The following is a 23,277-nucleotide window of genomic DNA, read 5'->3' on the forward strand; positions in this document are numbered from 1 at the left end:
AAAGCTTATGCTCTAATAAATTTGTTAGTCTCTAAGGTGCCACAAGTACTCCTGTTCTTTTTGCGGATACAGACTAACACGGCTGCTACTCTGAAACCTCTAAATATAGTTCCTGAGTTCAGTTCTTGGACCACTGCACAACTGGATGTATAGTCTCTGGGGCTTTCTTTCCTTTGTTTGTATTGCTGGGGAAAAATGCATGAAAACAAGATCTTTGTTTCTGAAGATTTAATCTACTCCCTTATTCCATTACGTGATGTTAAAATCCTGTCTTTGTGACATCACCTTTGGCTTTGTAGAAATTATTATAATGTCACCAGAAAGAAGATATTGGCATTATTAGCTGAGAAGTAACCAGCCAGGATAAAGTTAACTGTTGAGGAACAGAGGCCTGGTTTCCTGTGAATTTCCCAGGGGATTTTAAGAAAACAACCAAAGGGAAGAGAAATCTAGAAAACAGAAGCAGAATTGTCTTTAAATTGAATGTTTTTCAAAATTTTCCATGAGACCTCAGCAAACCTTTAAATACAGTTCTATGAGCTTCAGTGCTGCGTTATTTTGATGTGGTGTTTTTATGACCTCTGATATAAGTAGTTTTCCTAATTTAGTCCCTTTTCCCTGTCCATAACAACACTGATAAAGAGAATATGCTACTAAAGTTTATTCTAGACAGATCTGGTTCCTTTCTCTTGATGTTCAAAGACCATTTTAACTGGTCAGTGACACTGCTAAACAGTCTAACCTCAAAATAACTTAATAGGCAGCCGTTGCAAGACTTTCTCAACTCAAAATTAAAAAGGCATGATCTGATTCCCTCTTTTGCAAGAAAGGAACAAAATGTCCCTACTTAAGAAGGTTAATATATTTGGTGCCACATATCAGGCTGTCTCTACAGGTCCATGTTAAAGTAGAGTTGTAGACTTATTAGCATCCTATTAATATGTGCATAAAATGTAGTCTGTCTGAGCCCAAATACACAAATTGGGAAATCAAAGAGAAATCCTTCACACCTTTTGCTGGCTTCATCCTGAACTTTTATTTATCTTAAAACAACTTCCTTAAGAGAATTTCCTCTTCTAAAGGAAACACTTCTCCACATTTAACAGGAGAATACTGCAGTGAACTATGTTTTTTGCAGCCACATAGCCACTGAGAGGAAAGAAACTACTTTAATCCTAATGTTCTGAATCTTAACTTTGATTTGTATAACATAAACATTTATCTTAAAGTGCAACAATTTAGATCCTTTTTCAAATGAAAAAGAAATAATGAATTGTTGCTGTGACAAAGTATGCATACACCCAACATCAATAAGTATGAACAAGAAAGGAATTGTAAAGAAATTTCACTTTGATAACTTGTTTTGTTTATATGCCCGACTGCAGTAGCAAGTTTTTGTTTCTGAGAGTCTAATGGCTTATTTACATAGGAAAATTACAACAATTTAATTTAAAACTTATTTAGGTACTGCAGTGAAAAACCATATGTAGACACTTCAATTTAGGAACGGCTTATTTCTTTCTAGCCTAACTTAGTAACCAATTGATTTAAGCTAAATCCATAAAAGCCACTCTTAAACTAAAATAAGAGCATCTACACAGTGGTCTGCCTCACTTTAACTGAGGCCATGTCTGCCCTATCCCTGAGCGACGTAAGTTTTGCTGGCATAAGTGTTAGTGTGCACAGCGCTCGGGGGTGTGGAAAAACACCCCACCGAGCTATATGAGATTCGCTGGCATAAATGGTAGTGTGAACAGCACTATGTTAGGGGAGGGAGCTCTCTCCCGTCAGCATAGAGCGGCTAGATGAGAAATCTTATAGCGGCACAGCTGCACTGGTACAGCTGTGCTGCTGTAAGATCTCTAGTGTAGAGAGAGCCTGAATCAATTGTAAAATACACTTGTAGTTAAAACAGTGCAAGTTTGTGTCTAGGCAAGGCCTGTAATAGTTGTAAAGTCATGTACAGTGACTATCTGATGACTGCATAATTAATTTTTTTTTCAATTAGAAGAGAACCAACTTGGAACGTGACTAACAGCATTTTTTAAAATTAACAATACATTTTAAAAAATTGTAAATAGAAAACAATATAAAATTGACAGAACACTGTCTGCCTAACCTGCCTGTATTTATGCTGCACTCATCCCCTGTATATCTAAGTACCTTCTCCCATGGAGGTTGTTTCTGGAAGTGTTCTTGTATTCATTCTGCTTTCCTTTGTACAGTTGTTTATGGATGATTCTGTTTTGCAGTTGTGATATTCAGAGTTGGTTATATTTGAAGAGCACAACAATTTTAGATTGCATTTATCAACGCACACTGTAATGTTTATGCCTGTGCAAATCAATTAAAATATTAGTGTAAAAATATTACCTGAAAATATCATCTGAAGCATTTAGCAACTGGAACTGATGGAAATGCAGTTCTAATTCACTAATAATCCCATACCTTCATTCCTTAAGAGGAAAGTTCCCACTCAAATGGTGTTTTCCCTGAGTGAGGACTCTGTGGGTCTGTAGAATTAGTCATATATGTATTTTTTTTTTTCTCTCTCAAGGCCAGCCTTGGCTTTGCCCCTTCTTGGGGGCAGGAGCGCCGCCAGCTTTTTTGCCGCCCTAGGCGGCAGAAGGTCCCGCCCCCAAAATGCCGACGACGACCGGGACGGCCGAAGATCCGGTCACTGCAGTCGCCGCCCCCCAAATGTTAGCGCCCTAGGCGGTTGCCTAATAGGTTGCGCCGGCCCTGCTTGGGGGCCCCACACTCACTACATATATACTTCTCTGATCTGCCAGCCCGCACACCATCATATGTCTTGTTCTATGATGCAATTTGACTCTGCTGGCTGGCTGCAGAAGAGAATGAATTCCCCTCTCTCTCTCTCTCTCTCAAAGCTCATTTGAAAAGTTGTTCTCTGAATCCAGTCCAGGCTAGCTGGCCCCCATATATGAATCACCGCAAGCTGAGGAGAGGGGTGTTGGGAGCAGGGATTCACCATTGCCTCAGTGGGGATTGCATGCAAGATGATGTGAGCCTAGTTCTATGTCATTTTGCATACTGCCCAGCAAAGTATAGGTCCATCCCTATATTCTTAAGGAGTCAGAAAATAATTGTGGGAAATAATTTTGCAGCATAATGGTGAATGAGAATTTCATTTAGTTAAGGGAACTGAAGTTTTAATATTTGTTTATTTTTATTTAATAATCTGTGCATTTAAATGTATTTTTTTATAAAAAAAAAAAAACAATTATTTCTAGCATTTTAAAGCCATAAATGTCTGTTGTCCAAAGTTTCTGGAATCTTGTGTTGGCTTCTTACCTTTTTTATAATTTTTAGTGAATTAACTGCTGGTGAAAGTGTTGGATGAATAGCTCTACAGACTGATGTCCTTTGTTTATCCACTGTACTGAGGCAGTCAAGAGTGTTTCTGTTCTGTCTCCCCCACGCTGCCATGCCAATGTGCCTAAAAACCCATGGAAAGTCACTGCATCCAATTACTAAGATGTCATTCAGATTTGTAAAACTATGCTAATGCTTTGTATTATGGGTTCTATTCACACATCAGTGATTAGGGGCTTTATGTGACTATTTCCCACTCAGTGTTAATGTGAATGAAAGCCATACATTGAGTGGAAAATATAGACCCCACTTTACCCCACCCTATGCCACTCCTAGAGAGATCAATGCAAATTTTATGTTCTCAGATGTTGTAGCATTGGGGTCCCAAGTTGTAAAAATGGGCACTATGTTAATTTTTCCACTCTTAAAATGAATAGCTTCTTAAATATTTATTAAACTGGGTATATTTCTGCACTGCAAAATGTATAAGGTTAATATGAAAACAAACCAACAGAGAATGAAAATTCATGGAAAACACAGATCTTGTGCATAAGAATATACTAATAATTATAGGAGACCACATCTGCATAGACATTTTAGTGTAAATTATTTAAACATTTCTGTTATGAACTCCTGTGTTCGCTGTTATAATGTTGTGTCAGAAATGTTCTCTGAGTTGAACTTCAGCACACGCAAGGATAGCCTGTGTGTGTGGTTTGGTGGTGGTTTTTTTGGGAGGGAGAATAAACAAATTGTAGATAAAATAATTGTGTCAAACAAAGAATTCTAAAACCAAAATTAAGTGCCCCTATCCCCACAGTTTTTAATTGGATGTAAATTTTTTCTCGTATTAAAGAATTTTTTTCAGGCAGTTAGTGCCTTTTGGACAGTTAAGAAAATTGTTAAATGGCCAGGTTTTCTGCACTTTATTTTTCATCAGAAATTTCATAAGAATTCTTAGTATGCAGCATTAATCATCACATCCACAGATTAATGGATTAGAGGTTTCATAAACATGCTTTGAAACAGTTGTTAGATTATTTTGTCAATGCTTTGCAGATTGAGGACTCCCTAGATACTTGTTGACATAATAGATGGCAGTAGTTCTGTGGAATAAGGTGCAAAGATGTGCATCCCACTCTGTGCTAATTTCAATGCTCTTGAAGCATCTACTGTGCGCATGAGGCAATAGTAAGTGCATGATCTATTGAGTCCATAATATTGATGGAAAAATTGAAATAGTATTTGGTCTTCAATTCAGTGACTAGTTTATAGAATGCATTAACATGGGATCAGCTCAAAATGTCCATCTACAATCTCTGTATCTTTTTATTTTAAACAAATAAGTTTAATATACAAACTTTGGGCCATGTCTTACCCTCCTGTGGAGAAACCTGTAGGAGGGGGACAGAGGTCCTCATAGAGTTTCCTTCTAATGCTCCCCTTGGTGGGTACAAATTTGAGAGGCTGCAGAGGGGGGCTTGCTCTCAGCCTCACAGATCCTAGAGTCTTTTCAGGGATCTGCCAAGTGGCCTCTCCCCTGTAAAATAGCTTTTAGGGAGCAGTTTTGGCCATTGGCTACCTCCTGGTGCTGCTGGTACTCTACAAGCGAGAGAGTGAGAACCCTTCAAAGTTAGGCCCTGGTTCAGCAAATCATTTAAACATGTTTTTGTACCGATGAGTTCAATGCTTTTCTGAACCAAGATCTTAAGGCTTTTTGTGACTATACATAAGTTATACATGGATCTGGAGGTGACCATGCACAGAATGCAGCTGCTGCTTGGCTCTCCTCTTTGTATGCCACTCTTTGCCTTCAGATCACCAATCCTGTGGGTTTCTATGAGCTAGGTTAATTAGGAATCATGCTGCAGAACTGTTGCACGGGTGTGTTCGCGCTCTCTCTCTCTCTCTCTTTCTCTCTGTCTGTCTGTCTGTCTTTGACAGCCCTGGTCTGCCCAATCTTTCTCTCTGCTCGCATTACTGGAGGGGAGCATAAAGCTAAGATAAGGCAGGGTTAGGCTGTGATGAATTGATGAGTAAATTATGGCTTTTTGCTCCTGTCCTTAACATGACAGGGGCTACAAATGTGGTTAAAGTGATACAATGAAACATATGTAGGCTGCTGTGTGATAATGAGGCTTTATGGCTTCAATAATTTAAGTCACTCTGCCTTGGATCAAAACACTGTGATTGTAGGTATAACTTAATCTGCCTCAACCAGGTACGGAAACGTGATTGAAGGCTGGGTTTTAAGTTTACGTTTTTCTTTCTTCCATTCCTCTCAAAAGTAAATATTTACAAGGCACATCTGATTTCAGATCCACATCTAATTTCATTTGACGCTAACCTGGTGTCAGCTCTGTATTTTTGTCCCGCTTATAAGTAATTAACATCAGAAGTGAAAGTCCTGAATCAGAAGATAGTGGAAGCCTATAGGGAAAAAATAAATAAATTAACTCTACTTCATTATCGTGCCTTTCTCAATCTGGTTTTGGGTGTGTGTACTTCATTTTGGGTCATAGTCACATATTCAGCAGGTCGATGTCACACATTTGGTTTATGAAGGAGTGAGTGCTCTGCTTGCTTGTTATCTGAGTTCTGAATTTTCAATGTTCTGATGTAGATTGTGTGTATCAAGGGCACAACCCTGAAGTCCTTAACCCTCCTGCTGACTGCAGTGGGAGTTTTGTCTGAGTAAGAATGGCAGGATTGGACCCAAAATGAGTATTAATTTTAAACATCACACACTAACTAATGTAAGTAACAGTGGCAAAACAGTTTCTGCATTTAAAGAGGTAGAAGATTTTCAGTTTCCCAGTGGTTTGGGTGGGTTTTTTTGTTCTGGATTGTTTTTGTGGGAGGATCTTCTTGCATTTGCTTCACTGACATGGGCAGGGAGAAATAACTCTTGCTACTTTAATAACAAAGGTGAAGTAAATAACTATTGAGGCCATTAATTTATATTTTTACTAGGGACATGTTGTTGTATAATATATTGTTGTAAATTAAATCTAACCAAAAAGCTTGCAGCACTGAAAATAAAAGAGAAAAATCATCTGTGTAATATAGTAAATTGATAGTGTAATGTCAGATGAAATGAGGTAGCAAACAAAAGAGGGGCTAGAAGAAAAAATTGTAGCTGTTAAGAGGAGTCAAACAAAGGTATAATGAATGGATGGTATAGTTGAGACTGTACATATCTCTTCAGTGAGGAATTTAAATTTTGAATTCCTTCATGAATATAAAGAAAATATCTCATGCGTATGTGTGTGTATCTCTGTGCATTTGGGGGGTGTGTGTGTGTGTGTGTGTGTGTGTGTGCATTTAATTCTTTATAGTATTCTACTTTATAGGCTGGGATTTTCAAAAGTGTCTTTCACTGCATAAAAGATCTAACCTGTAGGACAAGAAGTAATTGTCTTAATTTGCAGCAAGGAAAGTTTAGATTAGATTAAATATTAGGAAATACTTTCTAACTATAAAGACAGTTAAGTACTGGAATATGTTACGTAAGGAAGTTGTGGAATCCCCATCAGTGGAGGTCTAGGTAGTGTGTGATGGTGCACTGGGGCCACAATGAGAGATGCTAACTAAGCCTGGCCTGGAAACATGCAAGGTCCTATTTGGTGGGATAGAGACTGGACTAGAGAAGAGCCCTGATTCTTGACTTGCCTGCCCCAGGAACCCAAACAAGAACCCCTATTGCTCACTTGAAGTTTAATTGTTTAAGACTCTAAATATCATTTCACTGAACCAGGTGTGCGAGTGGTTACTGTAGTGCCTACAAGATGTAGGTGTTTTTCAGCAACTAGAACAGTTCTCGCCTCCAATTTGCGGTAACCTGGCATGCTGCGGGCACCTTAGAGGTTTGGTGTATCCTGCACCAAACAGCTGTAATTATTATAGTGTATTTAATCCTACCTCAATGCAGGGGGCTAGACTAGATGATGTCTAGAGGTCCCTTCCAGTCCTACAGTTCTATGAGTTCTATGTGCGCACATGCGCGCGTGCCCATACACTGTGTTCACAGGGATTTAGGTACACAACTCCTGTTCGGTGAAGTAAGACTGCATCCCTAGTTGTCGTTCTATGGTGCAACCCAAAAATCCTTTTTGAGACTATCAAGACAGAGCTGAAATCTGTGCACAACAAGGAAGCATGCATGCAATGAGGCTTTTTTTTTTTCTTGCTGCTAAATTTCACTGCAGTTAGTAAAACGTACATCAGAGGGTTTTACACGGGGCTTATTTAAGCCAACCAGAAGAGGAATAAGTAGTCCTAAGAAGGAAAACATGCTTGCATAATGCCCTACTATAGTAGGGTAACCAGATGTCCCTATAAAAATTGGGACAGTCTCGATATTTGGAGCTTTGTCTTACATAAGCACCTATTACCCTACCCCCATCCCGATTTTTCATATTTGCTATCTGGTCACCCTAGGGGTCAGCAACCTTTCAGAAGTGGTGTGCCAAGTCTTCATTTATTCACCCTAATTTAAGGTTTCACGTGCCAGTAATATATTTTAACATTTTTAGAAGGGCTCTTTCTAGAAGTCTATAATATATAACTAAACTATTGTTGTATGTAAAGTAAATAAGGTTTTTAAAATGCTTAAGAAGCTTCATTTAAAATTAAATTAAAATGCAGAGCCCCCCGGACCGGTGGCCAGGACTCGGGCACTGTGAGTGCCACTGAAAATCGGCTTACGTGCTGCCTTTGGCGTGTGTGCCATAAGTTGCCTACCCCTGCACTACACTACAGCTTTGCCCCTGGTGGATATAAAGTAAGGGAGGATTATTGTGCTTGTGGTTAGGTACAGAGCCAGGTACCAAGAGCTCTGGGTTCTATTTCTTGCCCTGCCATAGGAGTTCTCTCTGACTGTGGACAAATTACTTCAATTTCTCCGGGCCTCGGTTTCCCCACCTGCAAAGCGTCTGCCTGTGTTTCCAAGTGACACCACTATTTCAATGCCTGGAGAGGGTCAGTAACTCAAACTCCAGCTGCAGAATTCCTCTGCTTCCATGTGTCAGTTTTGGCACTGCAAAGGCTCCTCAGTGCAGCTCCCTGATGTGCTGGGAGGAACTCTTATTCACTAAGAGCCTTGGCACCTGCAAAGACTCTCCCGGCTCTGAGCTTAGGTGCACAGGGAGGCAAAGGAGCTGAGGCCTACTCGGTACACCATTGAGGCGCTGACAATTTAGTGCCCACGTTTCTCTCGTTGATTCCCTTTGCACCTGTGGCAGCAAGGCCTCCCTAAGGTGCTGACCTGCAGTGCAGTGGTGTAAACACCTCACTGATGCCCAGCATGCAGCGAAGTAGCACCTCAACAATGCATGGGCCCTGTTACATTACATCAGTGCTTGGAAGCCTGCCAGCTGCGTTCCATCAAGTAGTCATCTGACACTGATCTATCAGCATGAACTGGGATTCTGAGGTATTGAGTGATTATCCTTCTAGGGCGGCCAAGTGGTGGGAAGTTTGAAGAGCATCTGTATACGATGTTGTGACGGGTTGGATCACAGAAACCCCCTTGGGAGCTGCCACCCGATGCACCAAGACTACCCCTGCTCCTGTTTTCCCTGCCAGCTCAGGACTCCAGCACCCTGTCTTGCTGAGCCAGACACTCCCGTCTGCTCCAACACACACCCAGGGTCTGAATCACTTGCCCCAAAGCTGCAAGTTTACCTGAAAACAGCTCACAGAAGTGTGCTTGTCTTTAGCACTCAGATGCCCAACTCCCAATGGGGTCTAAACCCAACTAAATCCGTTTTACCCTGCATAAAGCTTATGCAGGGCAAACTCATAAATTGTTCGCCCTCTATAACACTGATAGAGAGATATACACAGTTGTTTGCTCCCCCAGGTATTAATACATACTCTGAGTAAATTACTAAATAAAAAGTGATTTTATTAAATACAGAAAATAGGATTTAAGTGGTTCCAAGCAGTAACAGACACAACAAAGTAAGTCACCAAGCAAAATAAAATAAAATGTGCAAATCTATGTCTAATCAAACTAAATACAGATAATCTCACCCTCAGAGATGCTTCAGTAAGTTTTTCTCAGACTGGACACCTTCTAGGCCTGGGCACAATTCTTTCCCCTGGTACAGCTCTTGTTCCAGCTCAGGTGATAGCTAGGGGATTCTTCATGATGGCTCCTCTCTCCCTCTGTTCTCTTCCACCCCTTTCTATATCTTTTGCATAAGGCGGGAACCCTTTGTCCCTCTGGGTTTCCACCCCCCCCCCCCACTGGAAAATCACCAGGTTAAAGATGGATTCCAGTTCAGGTGACATGATCACATGTCACTGCAAGACTTCATTACCCACTTGCCAGCACACACACATACAGGAAGACTCACAGGTAAACACAGCCATCTGCAGACAATGGTCGTGGTTAATGGGAGTCATCAAGATTCCAAACCACCATTAATGGCCCACACTTTACATAATTACAATAGGCCCTCAGAGTTATATTTCATATTTCTAGTTTTAGATGCAAGAGTGGTACATTTATACAAATAGGATGATCACACTCAGTAGATTATAAGCTTTGTAATGATACCTTACAAGAGACCTTTTGCATGAAGCATATTCCAGTTACATTATATTCACTTACGTTTTTATAAAACCAGATAGATTGCACAACGTCACAGATGTATCTATTTACACTAGTTCCAGGATGTGCACCGTAAGGCCCAAGGCATCTAGATGTTTTTTCCAAATCCATTTTACAAAAAACCTTGAAGCTCTGTTGCAGACTTGTCCTGCTGCTGCTAGTCACATTTTACTGGGGCTTTTTGGTTCCTGCAGCCATCAGGTAGGGGGACTGTATCTATAGAGTTCTGAGAGGCTAGAATTGCAAACTTTCATAAAAACTGGCAACGGGCTCCCTGAAGTGAGTAGCTGGCCAGAAATGCCACAAGGAACTTGGACAGGTGGTTTAATGTGAGGCTGTGTTGGAAGCTGACTTGCTAATCTGCTGATTATTGCAGAATTGATTTCCTGAAAAAGAGGGTGGGGGGGAAATGCAGGAAACTAAAGACAAAGACGGAATCGTATCCTACGGCATCATAGGATCTGAATGACTTGGGGAGTTCATAGAATCATAGAACATCAGGGTTGGAAGGGACCTCAGGAGGTCATCTAGTCCAACCCCCTGCTCAAAGGAGGACCAATTCCAACTAAATCATCCCAGCCAGGGCTTTGTCAAGCCTGACCTTAAAAACCTCTAAGGAAGGAGATTCCACCACCTCCCTAGGTAACCCATTCCAGTGCTTCACCACCCTCCTAGTGAAAAAGTTTTTCCTAATATCCAACCTAAACCTCCCCCACTGCAACTTGAGACCATTACTCCTTGTTCTGTCATCTGCTACCACTGAGAACAGTCTAGATCCATCCTCTTTGGAACCCCTTTTCAGGTAGCTGAAAGCAGCTATCAAATCCCCCCTCATTCTTCTCTTCTGCAGACTAAGCAATCCCAGTTCCCTCAGCCTCTCCTCATAAGTCATGTGCTCCAGCCCCCTAATCATTTTTGTTGCCCTCCGCTGGACTCTCTCCAATTTTTCCACATCCTCCTTGTAGTGTGGGGCCTAAAACTGGACATAGTATTCTAGATGAGGCCTCACCAATGTCGAATAGAGGGGAATGATCACGTCCCTCGATCTGCTGTCAATGCCCCTACTTATACAGCCCAAAATGCCGTTAGCCTTCTTGGCAACAAGGGCACACTATTGACTCATATCCAGCTTCTCGTCCACTGTAACTCCTAGGTCCTTTTCTGCAGAACTGCTTCCTAGCCATTCGGTCCCTAGTCTGTAAGAGTGCATGGGATTCTTCCGTCCTAAGTGCAGGACTCTGCACTTGTCCCTGTTGAACCTCATCAGATTTCTTTTGGCCCAATCCTCTAATTTGTCTAGGTCCCTCTGTATCCTATCCCTACCCTCCAGCATATCTACCACTCCGCCTAGTTTAGTGTCATCTGCAAACTTGTCAAAATTATTTCAGACTATAGTCACCTCTTTATTCCGCTTATGTTCCTTTTGGGGGTGGGGGGAAGGGCCTGTTAATAAAGTCTAGATGAATTAACTAAGATACGAAGAAAGCATCAAGAAATTGTGACTTTAACTGATGATAATGTTTTGATTAACTTTTACTGTCAACGAGTGGTGAAAAAGAAAATAGGCAACTAAGTGGCATCAGTAGGTTGTTTCACCCACTTCACAGGGTCAGAATATACCATGATGCGTGCTAGGAAGAGTCCTCAAAACTCAGTCGGATTTTGATTTATCACTGGTTTTGCAATAGTGTAATTCCCAGGGAGTTCCTCTTGATTCTTGGCACAACTGAGGACAGAATCAGACACAATAGCTTTGGGAATTACCAGTCGCTCTTAGGTCTTGTCTTTCCTGCTTAAAAAAAAATTGGTGTGGGGGTTTGTGTGAAAAGGGGGTGTTCTGTTTTGTTTTTAACCTTGGGTTACTAGTGCACATGAGCTATCCTGAGGTGAAAACACACTGAAGACCAGGCACTTTAGTTTTACCATGAGGTAAATGAGGCAAAGTACACAATGCTATACTCCCTCCAGGGGTTACCTCCGTGAGATTACTTTATGGTAAAACTAAAGTTCCTGGTCTTCACAGTGTTTTTGCCTCAGGATAACTCTCACACATTAGTTATTCCGAGGTTTAAAAAAAAAAAAAACATCCTTTTGGGTTTTTTTTTTTTTTTTTTTAAAGCAGTGAAGATGAGGTCTTTTTTTGAAGACTTGTGACCCAAGAGTAAAAATTGATTACATCTTGTATTTTTGGTAGTCTTATTTACCTCTATCACAGGGGCATTGTGTGAGGCTTAATTCATAAAGGTTTTTCAAGGGATTGGATGGTTCTTTGGAGTTTCTTGGATGGAAGATGCTATAGAATTGCATCTACTTTACTATTTGTTTGGGTTTTTTTTTTTTTTTGGTTGTGATTGGGGGGAAAGGTGTATTTTGTTTTGTTGTGCAAATGCTTTGTAATTACTTAAGGCCATGGCTTAATTTTGAGAATAATCATTTTCTTCCCCCTTTTTAAAAAAAAAAGTTATGCTTTTTGAAAATTCTGCCTTTGTTTAAAAAAAAAAAAAAAAAATCCATGTGCTGAGAAGAGGAAACTAGCAAAAATATTCTTCATGAATAGATTTTCCTTAAATCAGCCATTGCATTTTACATTCCTTAGCAGAAGAGAGGATGGAAATAGGAGACAAGAGAAAGAAAGAGGGGATCACAGTATCTTCATTTTATTTTATTTCCTTGAAAGTATTCTCCTTTGAGTAGACAGTAATTGCAGTTTCTAATGACACAAACTTGAAGGGAAACAGAAGACGACTACAAACAGGTTTATGGGCCTATAAGCAGGAATATGTGGCTACAAATTGCTGAGTAAATGAAACAGCCTGTTGTTTCCTAAGCCTAAGTTTGTGAGTGTTATGTCAAAGCATTTGAGGCGGAGCTAGAGGACCAGGCGGTGTTAGGAATACCTGCTGGGTCCTAATTGGTGCCCACTGTTGTTAATGGCTTCCTGTGGCTGAGTGTTTACTTGTCATTTGTTTTGTGCTTTGTTTCCCAGCTACTGGAAAAAAAATACTGACCAAAACTTTATCTTTCTTTTAAGTGTATCCCTGGACATCAAGTGCCCTACTGCAAATTGTCTCACGATGCTAAGTACCTCAAGTCTATTCCACAGTCCAGTAATTACCTGGTATGCTGCAAGAGTTCTGTTTGCTCTTAATATCGCTTCTGAATTGTTTTAGCAAATGTTATAAATATTGTGGGGTTTTTTTTTAAGGATTTGGAGCAATTGTCTACTATAAACCTCCGTTTGGAAATATTAAATGAGTGCATAATATTGTCTCTTTTTAAAGAAAGCCGTTTGCCTAAAATTTCCACCATCACCCATAAATCTCAATTTATTATTGAGTTTAATGCTTCTGAAAGGTGCCAGGCTGAAAGCCTTGCACACTGAAAACCTCTGATTATCAACAGAGCAGGTAAAGATTGCAGCAATTTGGGCTTTCCCACACTGCGCACAAATATACCTTCACTCTTGATCAGCAGAAGACAAAATATTTCAAACCTCATTCCCATTCAGTCCTTGGCCTCCCAGTTGAGACCACCCATAAGAGTGCTGGATAGTGCCAGCTGTAACATGGACACTTATGCACTAGGAAAAGGATTGAAACTACTAATTTAAAATAGGCCACAGAACAGCTGTTGAAGAGTAACTGATTTTAGTCACTATTGACTTGGGTAGAATTAGAACTAGTGAAAAGCTCCCAATCTCATTCTCCGGAGTCATCTGCTCTTCCTACAATGATTTTTTTTTTCTTTTTTGAATTACAAATGGACCCTAAACAGCAACTCACAGACCCTTGAGAAAATGCATCTTATCTATGCCTCTCTTTAGGAACCGACCCTTAATCTGCATATCTAGAAGTTCTTTCTTAAATGCAGATTTTTCACTTTAGTAAATGTGTATATATATATTTTTATATGGGGAAACAGTGTATAGCCACAGGGGATTGGATCAATTTCTTCGTGATAAAATTAAGTTTGGAAGCCATCTATGCAGTGGTGATACCTTAGATTTCTTAACGTTTTGTTTATTTCTCTCAAGGTGTCAATGTTCTGTGATACAGAGCAAATTGATTCGAAGGGGGTTAGATTTCCATGTAATGTTATGCATTTTGTCCTTGTGATCCTTGATTTATTTGTGGCCAGTGCTTTCCCATGTGACAGCCAGGATGGATGACAAATTGGTTTAGTGTAGCTCTTTTGCTAACTAACTGACTGAGGAAAATAAAATGAAGCTACATGTGAAAATGCAAAGAGTATTTTCTGTTGAGATTGAATGATTGAAGAAGTGTTTTTTTTTTACCGACGAAAGCTTATGCCCAAATAAATCTGTTGGTCTTTAAGGTGCCACCAGACTCCTTGTTTTTGTGGATACAGACTAACACGGCTACCCCCTGATACTTGAAGAAATTGACGTCCTGTGATTTTAATTTTGGTCATTTTAATCATTTATTTTAGGCATATGCAAATTTCAGTTTTATGCCCTCTGCTTGGGGGGGAAAAGCAACTGAAGCCATCCATCCACACCTCTAGAGCTTAATACTGACATCTATTTTTAAACAGAAAGTGATTGTTTGAACTGGATTGAGAAGAGCTGAATTAGGGTGCGAACAATAGCATAGCTTGTGGGCTCCTGAGGAGGTTTTTTATAAGTCCCAGAGAGAGAAAATAAATTAAATTCCAGGATCCCCACTTAAGTCTATTTCAACTTCATTTCATACATTTGTCACTGGCATACTGCTTATAATGACATAAAATACAAATGTGCCTACACTTTACAGTTGAAGTATCTTCATGGCATCATCACATGCTAACTGTGCCGTTTGGAGAGAATCTTTATTGGACAATGAATCTTTAAATTGGTTTGATTTCCAGGAAGTTTCTCCAGTATTAAATGAACAGAATTTAGATTTAAAGTTCCAGGGTTTAACCCCATGTTCTACAGTGATGGGGTACCAGAGGGGAAAGAAGATCTAGAGAACCGCTTCCCCTGTACAAGTAGCCAGGCAGGATACCTGTATAGCGTATGCTTCTCTGATGTAATGTACTCTTACCTAAAGTGACGGCCCAGTCACCACAACCCCAGGGGGACATAGTCCATTTTATTTTTTCGGATTATGTCTAGACCTCATCACCATTAGCTAGCGCAGAGGTTTTCAACCATTTTTCATTTGCAGACCTCTTAAAAAATTTCAAATGGAGGTCGGACCCCTTTAGAAATCTTAGACATAGTCTGAGGACCCCACAGGTTGAAAACCACTGAGCTAGCACATATGCTATGATGGGGGGGGGGAGGGGAATGGAGGTGGGGGAGGAAGTGGGCTTTGGCCTTTCTTAGTGAAGCAGTAAGATCTGACCCACTGTAGTTTTATATCCCAGTGGGTCACTGAGAAATTCTGCCCACACTAGCAGCTTCTCCAATGTAAAGGGCACATCAGAAGGCTTCTCTGCTCATATGCACTGCATCAACCAGTACAGGAGTTGGCCCATTATTTGATAATTTTATATTTGGCTTTGTTGCACATAAGAATTCAGAATAGTAAGTTCTGTATTTTTTTCCTCTTTTTTTTTTTTTTTTTTTTAAGGTGATAGGATTGCAGAATGAGTTAACTAGACTTGGAATCTTAAAGAACCAGCAAGATTATGAAGACTTTTGGACACTGATCCTAGAGGGCACTCACAGTTCACGGCTTAAAGAAAAACTTCAGGATATAAAATTTAAAAGTTGGGTTTCTTACACACTTTGTCTCTTCTGAATACTTTTAAGAGCTTACTTTTTTTATTTTTTTAATCTGATTTTAAAATTTAATATCTGTAACAAGACCTCAAAACAAGAGACCCGATTCACAATTGGTGTAAACCAATATAGCTCCATTGAAGTCAATGGAACAATGCTGATTTATTCCAGCTGAGAATCTGGCTAAGTTGTGAAATTTTACCCCTTCAAATCAATACTATATATCACCTTTTTTCTCATGTTTGTAAAATAACAGAAATCTTGGATTTAGAAAGAAGAAAAGGAAAAAGAAATTAAATTTAAAATAGAGGCAAAAAATTCATAAAGAAACATGGTTTTAGTAATCGTAAGGAACAAGAAACACTAAAGCTAGTGTGTATAGATGCAAGTCTTAATGTTATTTTGTAAATGGAATCCCTAAACAGCCTAAGACGTATGAAAAAGCTGGTTTTAGGATTAACACTAATTTTAATATTGTATTGCACTCATAATCATTTGAGGGAGGAAAATGCGGAAATAATTACTCAACATAAGATTATTGCGATCATTAATATCATTTGTACAATTCTGTCCTTTAAAAAAATAATTGAAACCTGTTGCCAACTGTGACTTTTCCCACACCTGAAGAAGAGCTCAGTGTAGCTCGAAAGCTCGTCTCTCTCATTAACGGAAGTTGGTCCAATAAAAGATATTCACCAACCTTGTCTCTCTAATATCCTGGGACCAACACGGCTATAACAACACTGCAACCAAGTTGTGCTCATAGGTAGTCTATATAACCATGTGTTTCTCTCATTGTTACCCTTGCCCTTCCTCCTCCACTCCCTCCATTTGTTTTGCACCCATTTGTCACATCATGTCTTAATTCGGGCCTCGATCCTGCAAACATGCACATGGGTAAATTTACTCATGTCAGTAGTACCACTGAACTAAACGAGACTGCTCCCATGAATAAAGTTACACACATACCTGTTTGCAGGATTGGACCTCAGAGATAGAGAGAGATCATCAGCTGATGTAAATCAGTGTAGATGCATTGATTTCAAGGGAGCTTCATCAGTCTAAGGCCTTGTCTACACTCGGGAATTCACAGCACTGCCGCGGCATATGTTTGGTTTTTATTTTACATATTAAAACCTCTTGAAAGAAAGAGAAACTGATTAGAATTATAAGTGAATCTGAAGTCTAATTCCATTGCCCAAGGAGAGTGAAAAGAAGAAGTAAATATTGAAAAGTTATTTACTTGACCATTAACCCCCGACTGTATTTTTTACCATGGGCAATTGTCAGTTCATACATTTTTTTTTTATTTTTTTTTTTTTGCTATTCGTGGTTATAATACCATTTTTACACACACATGAACTGATATGGTTGTGTTTATATTTAATCATTTGTGTTTTATATATTTTCTAACAAAAGTATTAATCTGTCACTAATACGTGGCTATTTAAATTGGAGCAGGGTTTGCCTGGGCCACATGCCTCACTGCTACAGTTTGTTTGAGTGTTAGAGACTAAGACTATAGCACATCTTTCTTTAAAATAAGTAGAATATTTTTTAGTCTGAAAAGAATAAATGTCGTGGGTTTGCATGGTATTAATCCATAGGGAAGATGTTAGTTTGTCTCACAAAGGTAAGCGAAATGTTCTACATGGCTGGTCCCCGGTGAAACCCTCACTTGTAAATGGACAACCCAGTAGAACTGACCTTGCAGCATTGTTAGGACCCTCTAGTGGGGAGGGATGGGCAATACTATGCAGCCACAAACCAGGGGATCAATGATAATACAGCCACTGAACTAACCATGCTGCCATTTTTAAGGTGTCCCCAAGAGAACATGCAGCAGGCCATGTGCTGCATGAGGTTGGAGCCAGGATTTCCCGTGGAATTTTGGGTGGTGCATGCTTGTAAACCTTGTAAACCAGAGTAATAGTAATAGGATGAAATTTAATAGTGAAAAGTGCAAGGTCATGCATTTAGGGATTAATAACAAGAATTTTTGTTATAAGATGGGAATGCATCAGTTGGAAGTAACAGAGGAGGAGAAGGACCTCGGAGTATTGGTTGATCACAGGATGACTATGAGCCGCCAATGTGATATGGCTGTGAAAAAAGCTAGTGCGGTCTTGGGATGCATCAGGCGAGGTATTTCCAGTAGAGATAAGGAGGTGTTAGTACCGTTATACAAGGCACTGGTGAGACCTCATCTGGAATACTGTGTGCAGTTCTGGTCTCCCATGTTTAAGAAGGATGAATTCAATCTGGAACAGGTACAGAGAAGGGCTACTAGGATAATCCAAGGAATGGAAAACCTGTCTTGTGAAAGGAGATTCAAAGAGCGTGGGTTGTTTAGCCTAACCAAAAGAAGGCTGAGGGGAGATATGATTGCTCTCTATAAATCTATCAGAGGGATAAATACCAGGGAGGGAGAGGAATTATTTAAGCTTAGTACCAATGTGGACACAAGAACAAATGGATATAAACTGGCCATCAGGAAGTTTAGACTTGAAATTAGACAAAGGTTTCTAACCATCAGAGGAGTGAAGTTCTGGAACAGCCTTCCAAGGGGAGCAGTGGGGGCAAAAGACATATCTGGCTTCAAGACTAAGCTTGATAAGTTTATGGAAGGGATGGTATGATGGGATAGCCTAATTTTGGAAATTAATTGATCTTTGGGCATATTTACCGCTAATAGTCAATGGCCTGTGATGGGATGTTAGATGGGGTGGGATCTGAGTTACTACAGAGAATTCTTTCCTGGATGTCTGGCTGGTGAGTCTTGCCCACATGCTCAGGGTTTATCTGATTGCCATATATGGGGTCAGGAAGGAATTTTTCTCCAGGGCAGATTGGCAGAGGCCCTGGGGGTTTTTCGCCTTCCTCTACAGCAGGGGGCATGGGTCACTTGCTGGAGGATTCTCTGCACCTTGAAGTCTTTGAACGATTTGAGGACTTCAATAGCTCAGACACAGGAGCGGGTGGGTGAGATTCTGTGGCCTGTGTTGTGCAGGAGGTCAGACTAGATGATCATAATGGTCCCTTCTGACCTTAAAGTCTGATTCTATGATTCCAAGGTCAAACCCCAGCCCTTGCCTAGTCCATGTGGCTACTGGTTTCTCTTTTCTTCCACTCTCCTTTCACAGAGGACACCCAGCTTGGTTTTCAGTGTGTCAAAATAGCAATTTTGCTATTTTATGGGGGTTTTGTTCCCTTTGGTGAGTTTTTCCATAGAAGGGGGTGATTTGACCCTTTACTCTGGGAAGATTGGGAGAAAATGTTTGCCATAAACATGCTTTGATGCTAGAATTGGAGTTGCAAGTTCTTGAAGTCAAAGTGGAAAGAGTGAATCCTCAAGACTCGAGCAAATAGGAAGATACATTATATTGAGTCAATACAATAAAAAAAATCACATTTTAGTTGAGAGGCAACATTATTTATAACACAGGGAGAAATTGTTATTACTGTTCACCCTGTTGACCAGAGTGGCTAGTCAAAAATTCGAGGTCTAGGAGGCTGTTTCAGTTAGGGGGAGAAATTGGTGATATTTGGGTATTTCTTTGATGCAGTTTTGTTTATCTACAAAGAATGTACAAATTTCTGTGTCTCTGAATGACTCAAATAGCAGGAAACAGTTTCTTTTACTCATAGCTCTAAGAACCCACTCATTTCAGCCTGCACACTTGACCCAAAAACCTCTCCCTGTGTTTTTTTTCCAAGGACAACCACCAGGCTTTCAGCTGTTCGCTCGCTCCCTCTCTCTGTCATTCCCAGTTTTTGTTTTTGTCTGTTCTGGCTTTCCACACAGATATATACCACTACCCAAAAGAATACTCATCAAAAGCTCCCTGATACTCTTTTTGTCTTAGGTGGGGGCTTTTCCTTATAGTCATGTTAATTGAAGCGTGAGTTTACACCTATCTATTTCAATGAGGTTTTAACTCAACCCAGAACAAGGTTTCACTCAGCTCATAACATTGTTACTGAGATTTTGATGTTACTTTACAGTGGTTGCAGCTAAGTCTTTTCCTTCACATCCTGTTGTGAGAACCGGTGCAGCACAGTCAGCAAATGTCCTTCTGAGCAACCGATGTGGGCAGCTGAAAACGGTAAGTAACAGTTTCGTATTTAAGAAACTTGTGCTTTCAAATAATGCTACTTTAATGACCTAGTTCTTGCTCTGTCTAGGACTGATGCTCCCCTGTGTCCAAAGTCCATTGGGTGTAAGAGTGGCAGGGGGAGCTGCTGGGAGGCAACCATAACTGATTCCACGATTCCGTGGCCCAGTCTGCACCAGCAATGGTCCAGGTGGGAGTTGCTCTAGGAGGCTGCTCAAGTTAGGCCACTGGCATATGTTTCCTTAGGAGCTTTCTTCTCTGCCCCTTCTCAGCTCCTTCTGCAGTATGCACCCTGCGCCGGGGTTGGGGGGGGGAATAGGGCTGGCTGAAACATTGGCTTCACTGGCTTTACATCCGTTGAGGGCCCCCCTCCCAGGAAGATACCGACTAGCACAAAGGGGGCAGACTGTATTTGAGAATCTGTCCCACTCTCTGTCCTTCCAGTTTCTTATATTTGTGCCCATCGCCATAGTGTCAGTCCTGGAGCACTTCCCAAAAGCAAAGAATAAGAAGGAATAGATCTCACTCTTCCTTCCCTGCCAGCAGAAGACTGGCTTGGGATTGTCGTTTCATTTTATGGTTGTTTGAGAGTGAAGTTACTATTGTCTCACTGACTGTGCCTGTAAAATGGGAATGACAACATATCTTATAGGGTGTTGGAAGGATTAATTAACAATGCTTACTTAAAGTTCTGAAAGTTGCTTTTAAACAACAACAACAAAAAGCGCTGTGTAAAAATGAGGTGACCCTACAGCTCGGAGGATCACCTACCTGTCTATATCCTATGTCTTCTGCCTTTCACGCACAGTGTCTATGGAGAATGGAACAGATGGGGGAGTCTGAGGGTCTATACATGGAGGAGGAGGGCAGGTGCTTGGAAGAAGCATTTTCTGAGGGGAGAAGCTGATTTAAAAAAAAAAAAAAGATGGTCAACAGAATTTTCCCTAGGATGTCAGTACAACATTTTCCCTTCCCACCCGCTATTGCGCAGTGTATCCTGTATGCCAGTTGGCTGCAGCCCCAGAGGACACTGCGTTTTGCTTATGACGTATGTGTCTAATTCTTTAATATTAGTCATAATGATATCTTCAGCACAAATGAAAGCTTTCTGATGGTCTTGTGTTGCAGTGACTGTTTTTAAGGGTGAGTGAGTGATGCACACCCAACGTCACTGAGAAAGCTCACTCATGCTCCTTGATCCTGTTATACTTTTTTCGCAAATTGATCCAACACTTCCCAGAATGCTGCTTCGGTGGAAAAACCTTTTCTGGTGATGTGGCAACCAAAACTGCATGGAAGGAAAGGGTGGGAGGGGATGATGGAAGGCAAAGATGTTTCCTAGTTTACCTCAGACCCCTTCTTCCCCCTCCCACTTGCTTCCCCCTTTGTGTACAGTTCACCAGCTGTGCCCTGTGAGATGAGCTGGGGTGGGCTGGGTCCTTCACACCTCTGTGCAATGAACACATCACTCTTCCAATCTGCTAGACATAGCAGTATTTCTTGGGCCAGTCTGTCAGGTTGTTGAACGTAACTGAAGGTTTAATTTGCAGTTTGCATTCTTTTCCAGGGTACTACATGCTCTGGAGAGAAGTCAAAAACAGTCTTATGATTATGGATTTAGTGGTTACATCTGTCTGTTTTTTAATTTAATGAAGTCAGTTCTGTCCAAAAGACATTTCATATACTGGACACCTTAAGCTTGTTTACACTGTGTGTAGTAATAGAGTAATTTTTTTTGTCAATCTCCATATTTTCATGCCAAATTAAATGTTGCCGTCTAGGGCAGGTCTTCAGACAATTTAGATGTTCGGTTGTCTGCACATGCCATTACTTAAATTGCACACAACTGTGCACAATTGATCCTTTGTTAATGGAGTTACCTCATTTGTGCATATGACTTAATTGCATGTATGAACTAGGGGCACAGTTGCATATGGATTTTTCTGCCTAACATATCTGATAATTTTACCAAACTATATAATCTAACCTAACAACTTCCAGCACAAGAATAGTTGTATATTTTTGGTTGGGGAATTATAGAATATCAAAGTCAAGGTTGTTCCTACTTATTTTTATATTTAGTTTGAAAGTTCTAGTTATAAGAACACAATGTGTTTACATGGTGCTTTTAATCTTCACACCACTTTACAGTCATGAATGAATCTTGACAATATTCTGGGGAAAGAGGTGTATTCGTAGTTTTACAGATAGAGAAAGTTAAATAACAGAGTCCTAGAGGGAATTACTGTCAGAGCTGAGATTAGAACTTGGGAGTTCCTGGCACCCACTCCTGTACTCAAACTTCCAGACCACAAGCAGCTACTGTGCAAGCTTTTCTGCAGCATTCCTCTGAGGCCCCTCAGTCCTGACCTGCAATACCGCTGCTATTCCAGTCTGGAGCCTCTCATGAGTAGGGCTCACCAATTATGCCAAACTGAGTAGAGGTGTTTTACTGTAAGTCTAGATGCCTACCAGGGGCTAGCCCAGTGGTTTACATTGACCGTCTGCAGGCACGGCCGCCCGCAGCTCCCCAGTGGCCGGGAATGGTGAACCGAGGCCACTGGGAGCTGCGGGCAGCCGTGCCTACCGACGGTCAATGTAAACAAACTGTCTCGCGGCCCGCCAGCGGATTACCTTGACGGGCCACATGTTGCCTACCACTGGGCTAGACTGTAGTCATCAGATTCATTTTCATTTATATGCTAGGCCCCAGTCCTGCAATGAGCTCCTGATAGGATACAAAATTTGAACCCTCTAGAATCAGTCCAGTTGTAATGAATCCCTGTGCTGAAGACCGAGTTACTAAATACATACACATCTGGGGAGCTCAGGCTAGAGCCTCGTCCTTCCACTTCAGAAACTAGGAGTGCCGATATCCTGTCCTTGGGCCAGCCACTAAAAGGCAGCAACACACACACACCCAGTCAGTACTGAGAGTACTTTTTTTGTCCCACACAGATTCCTTGGTCCAGCACCGATGAGCAGTGAGTGATATGGGTATGACCAGACTAGTGAATGACAGGGTGGCCAATTGCTAGCAAGAAATCAGGCACACCTGGAGTAGCATGTTATCCTATAAACAAAAGACGGGGGGGAAAACAAGGAATCCCTCTGAAGAGTTTACTTAAGCACTTGTGGCTGTAATCTCTGGTCTGCTAAGGCCACTTTGCAACAAAAATGTCAAGATTTTTATTTTTTTTCTCTTCATCTCCCCCTTCTTCCCCCCCCGCCACACCTTTCTTTCCACTTTTTCCTCTCCTCACCCATTTTTCTGCTTCTAGTTGCAAGAAGGAAAAGGGGGGAAATGAATGTTCTCACAAAAACTTTGGTATAGTTAAAAATCCACTTCTTTCATCGAAAAAATGTTTTGAAGATATTTTAGTTAACTCTAGTTAACATGTTGGGTTTTTTAAATTCATTTTACCTTAAAAATCTTTTTTCTGTGAAAACTGTGGCATGAAGCAGAGGCATTTGATACT

At 40.7% G+C, this 23,277-nt stretch overlaps 1 protein-coding gene across 1 annotated transcript in view; it reads left to right on the forward strand.

The window, feature by feature from the left end:
* The window catches only part of LOC112104515, a 103,402-nt gene that overhangs the window by 39,290 nt on the left and 40,835 nt on the right, over positions 1–23,277 (forward strand). The window contains exons 3-5 of the mRNA XM_029911033.1: positions 12,987–13,073; positions 15,532–15,670; positions 19,689–19,789. Of these exons, the coding sequence (XP_029766893.1) occupies positions 12,987–13,073; positions 15,532–15,670; positions 19,689–19,789 (327 nt within the window). The remainder of the gene's footprint in view (positions 1–12,986; positions 13,074–15,531; positions 15,671–19,688; positions 19,790–23,277) is intronic.

The sequence above is a fragment of the Terrapene carolina genome, unplaced genomic scaffold (genome assembly GCF_002925995.2).
Source record: "Terrapene carolina triunguis isolate 2854851 unplaced genomic scaffold, T_m_triunguis-2.0 Scaffold85, whole genome shotgun sequence".
In the NCBI taxonomy this organism is placed as follows: domain Eukaryota; kingdom Metazoa; phylum Chordata; order Testudines; family Emydidae; genus Terrapene; species Terrapene triunguis.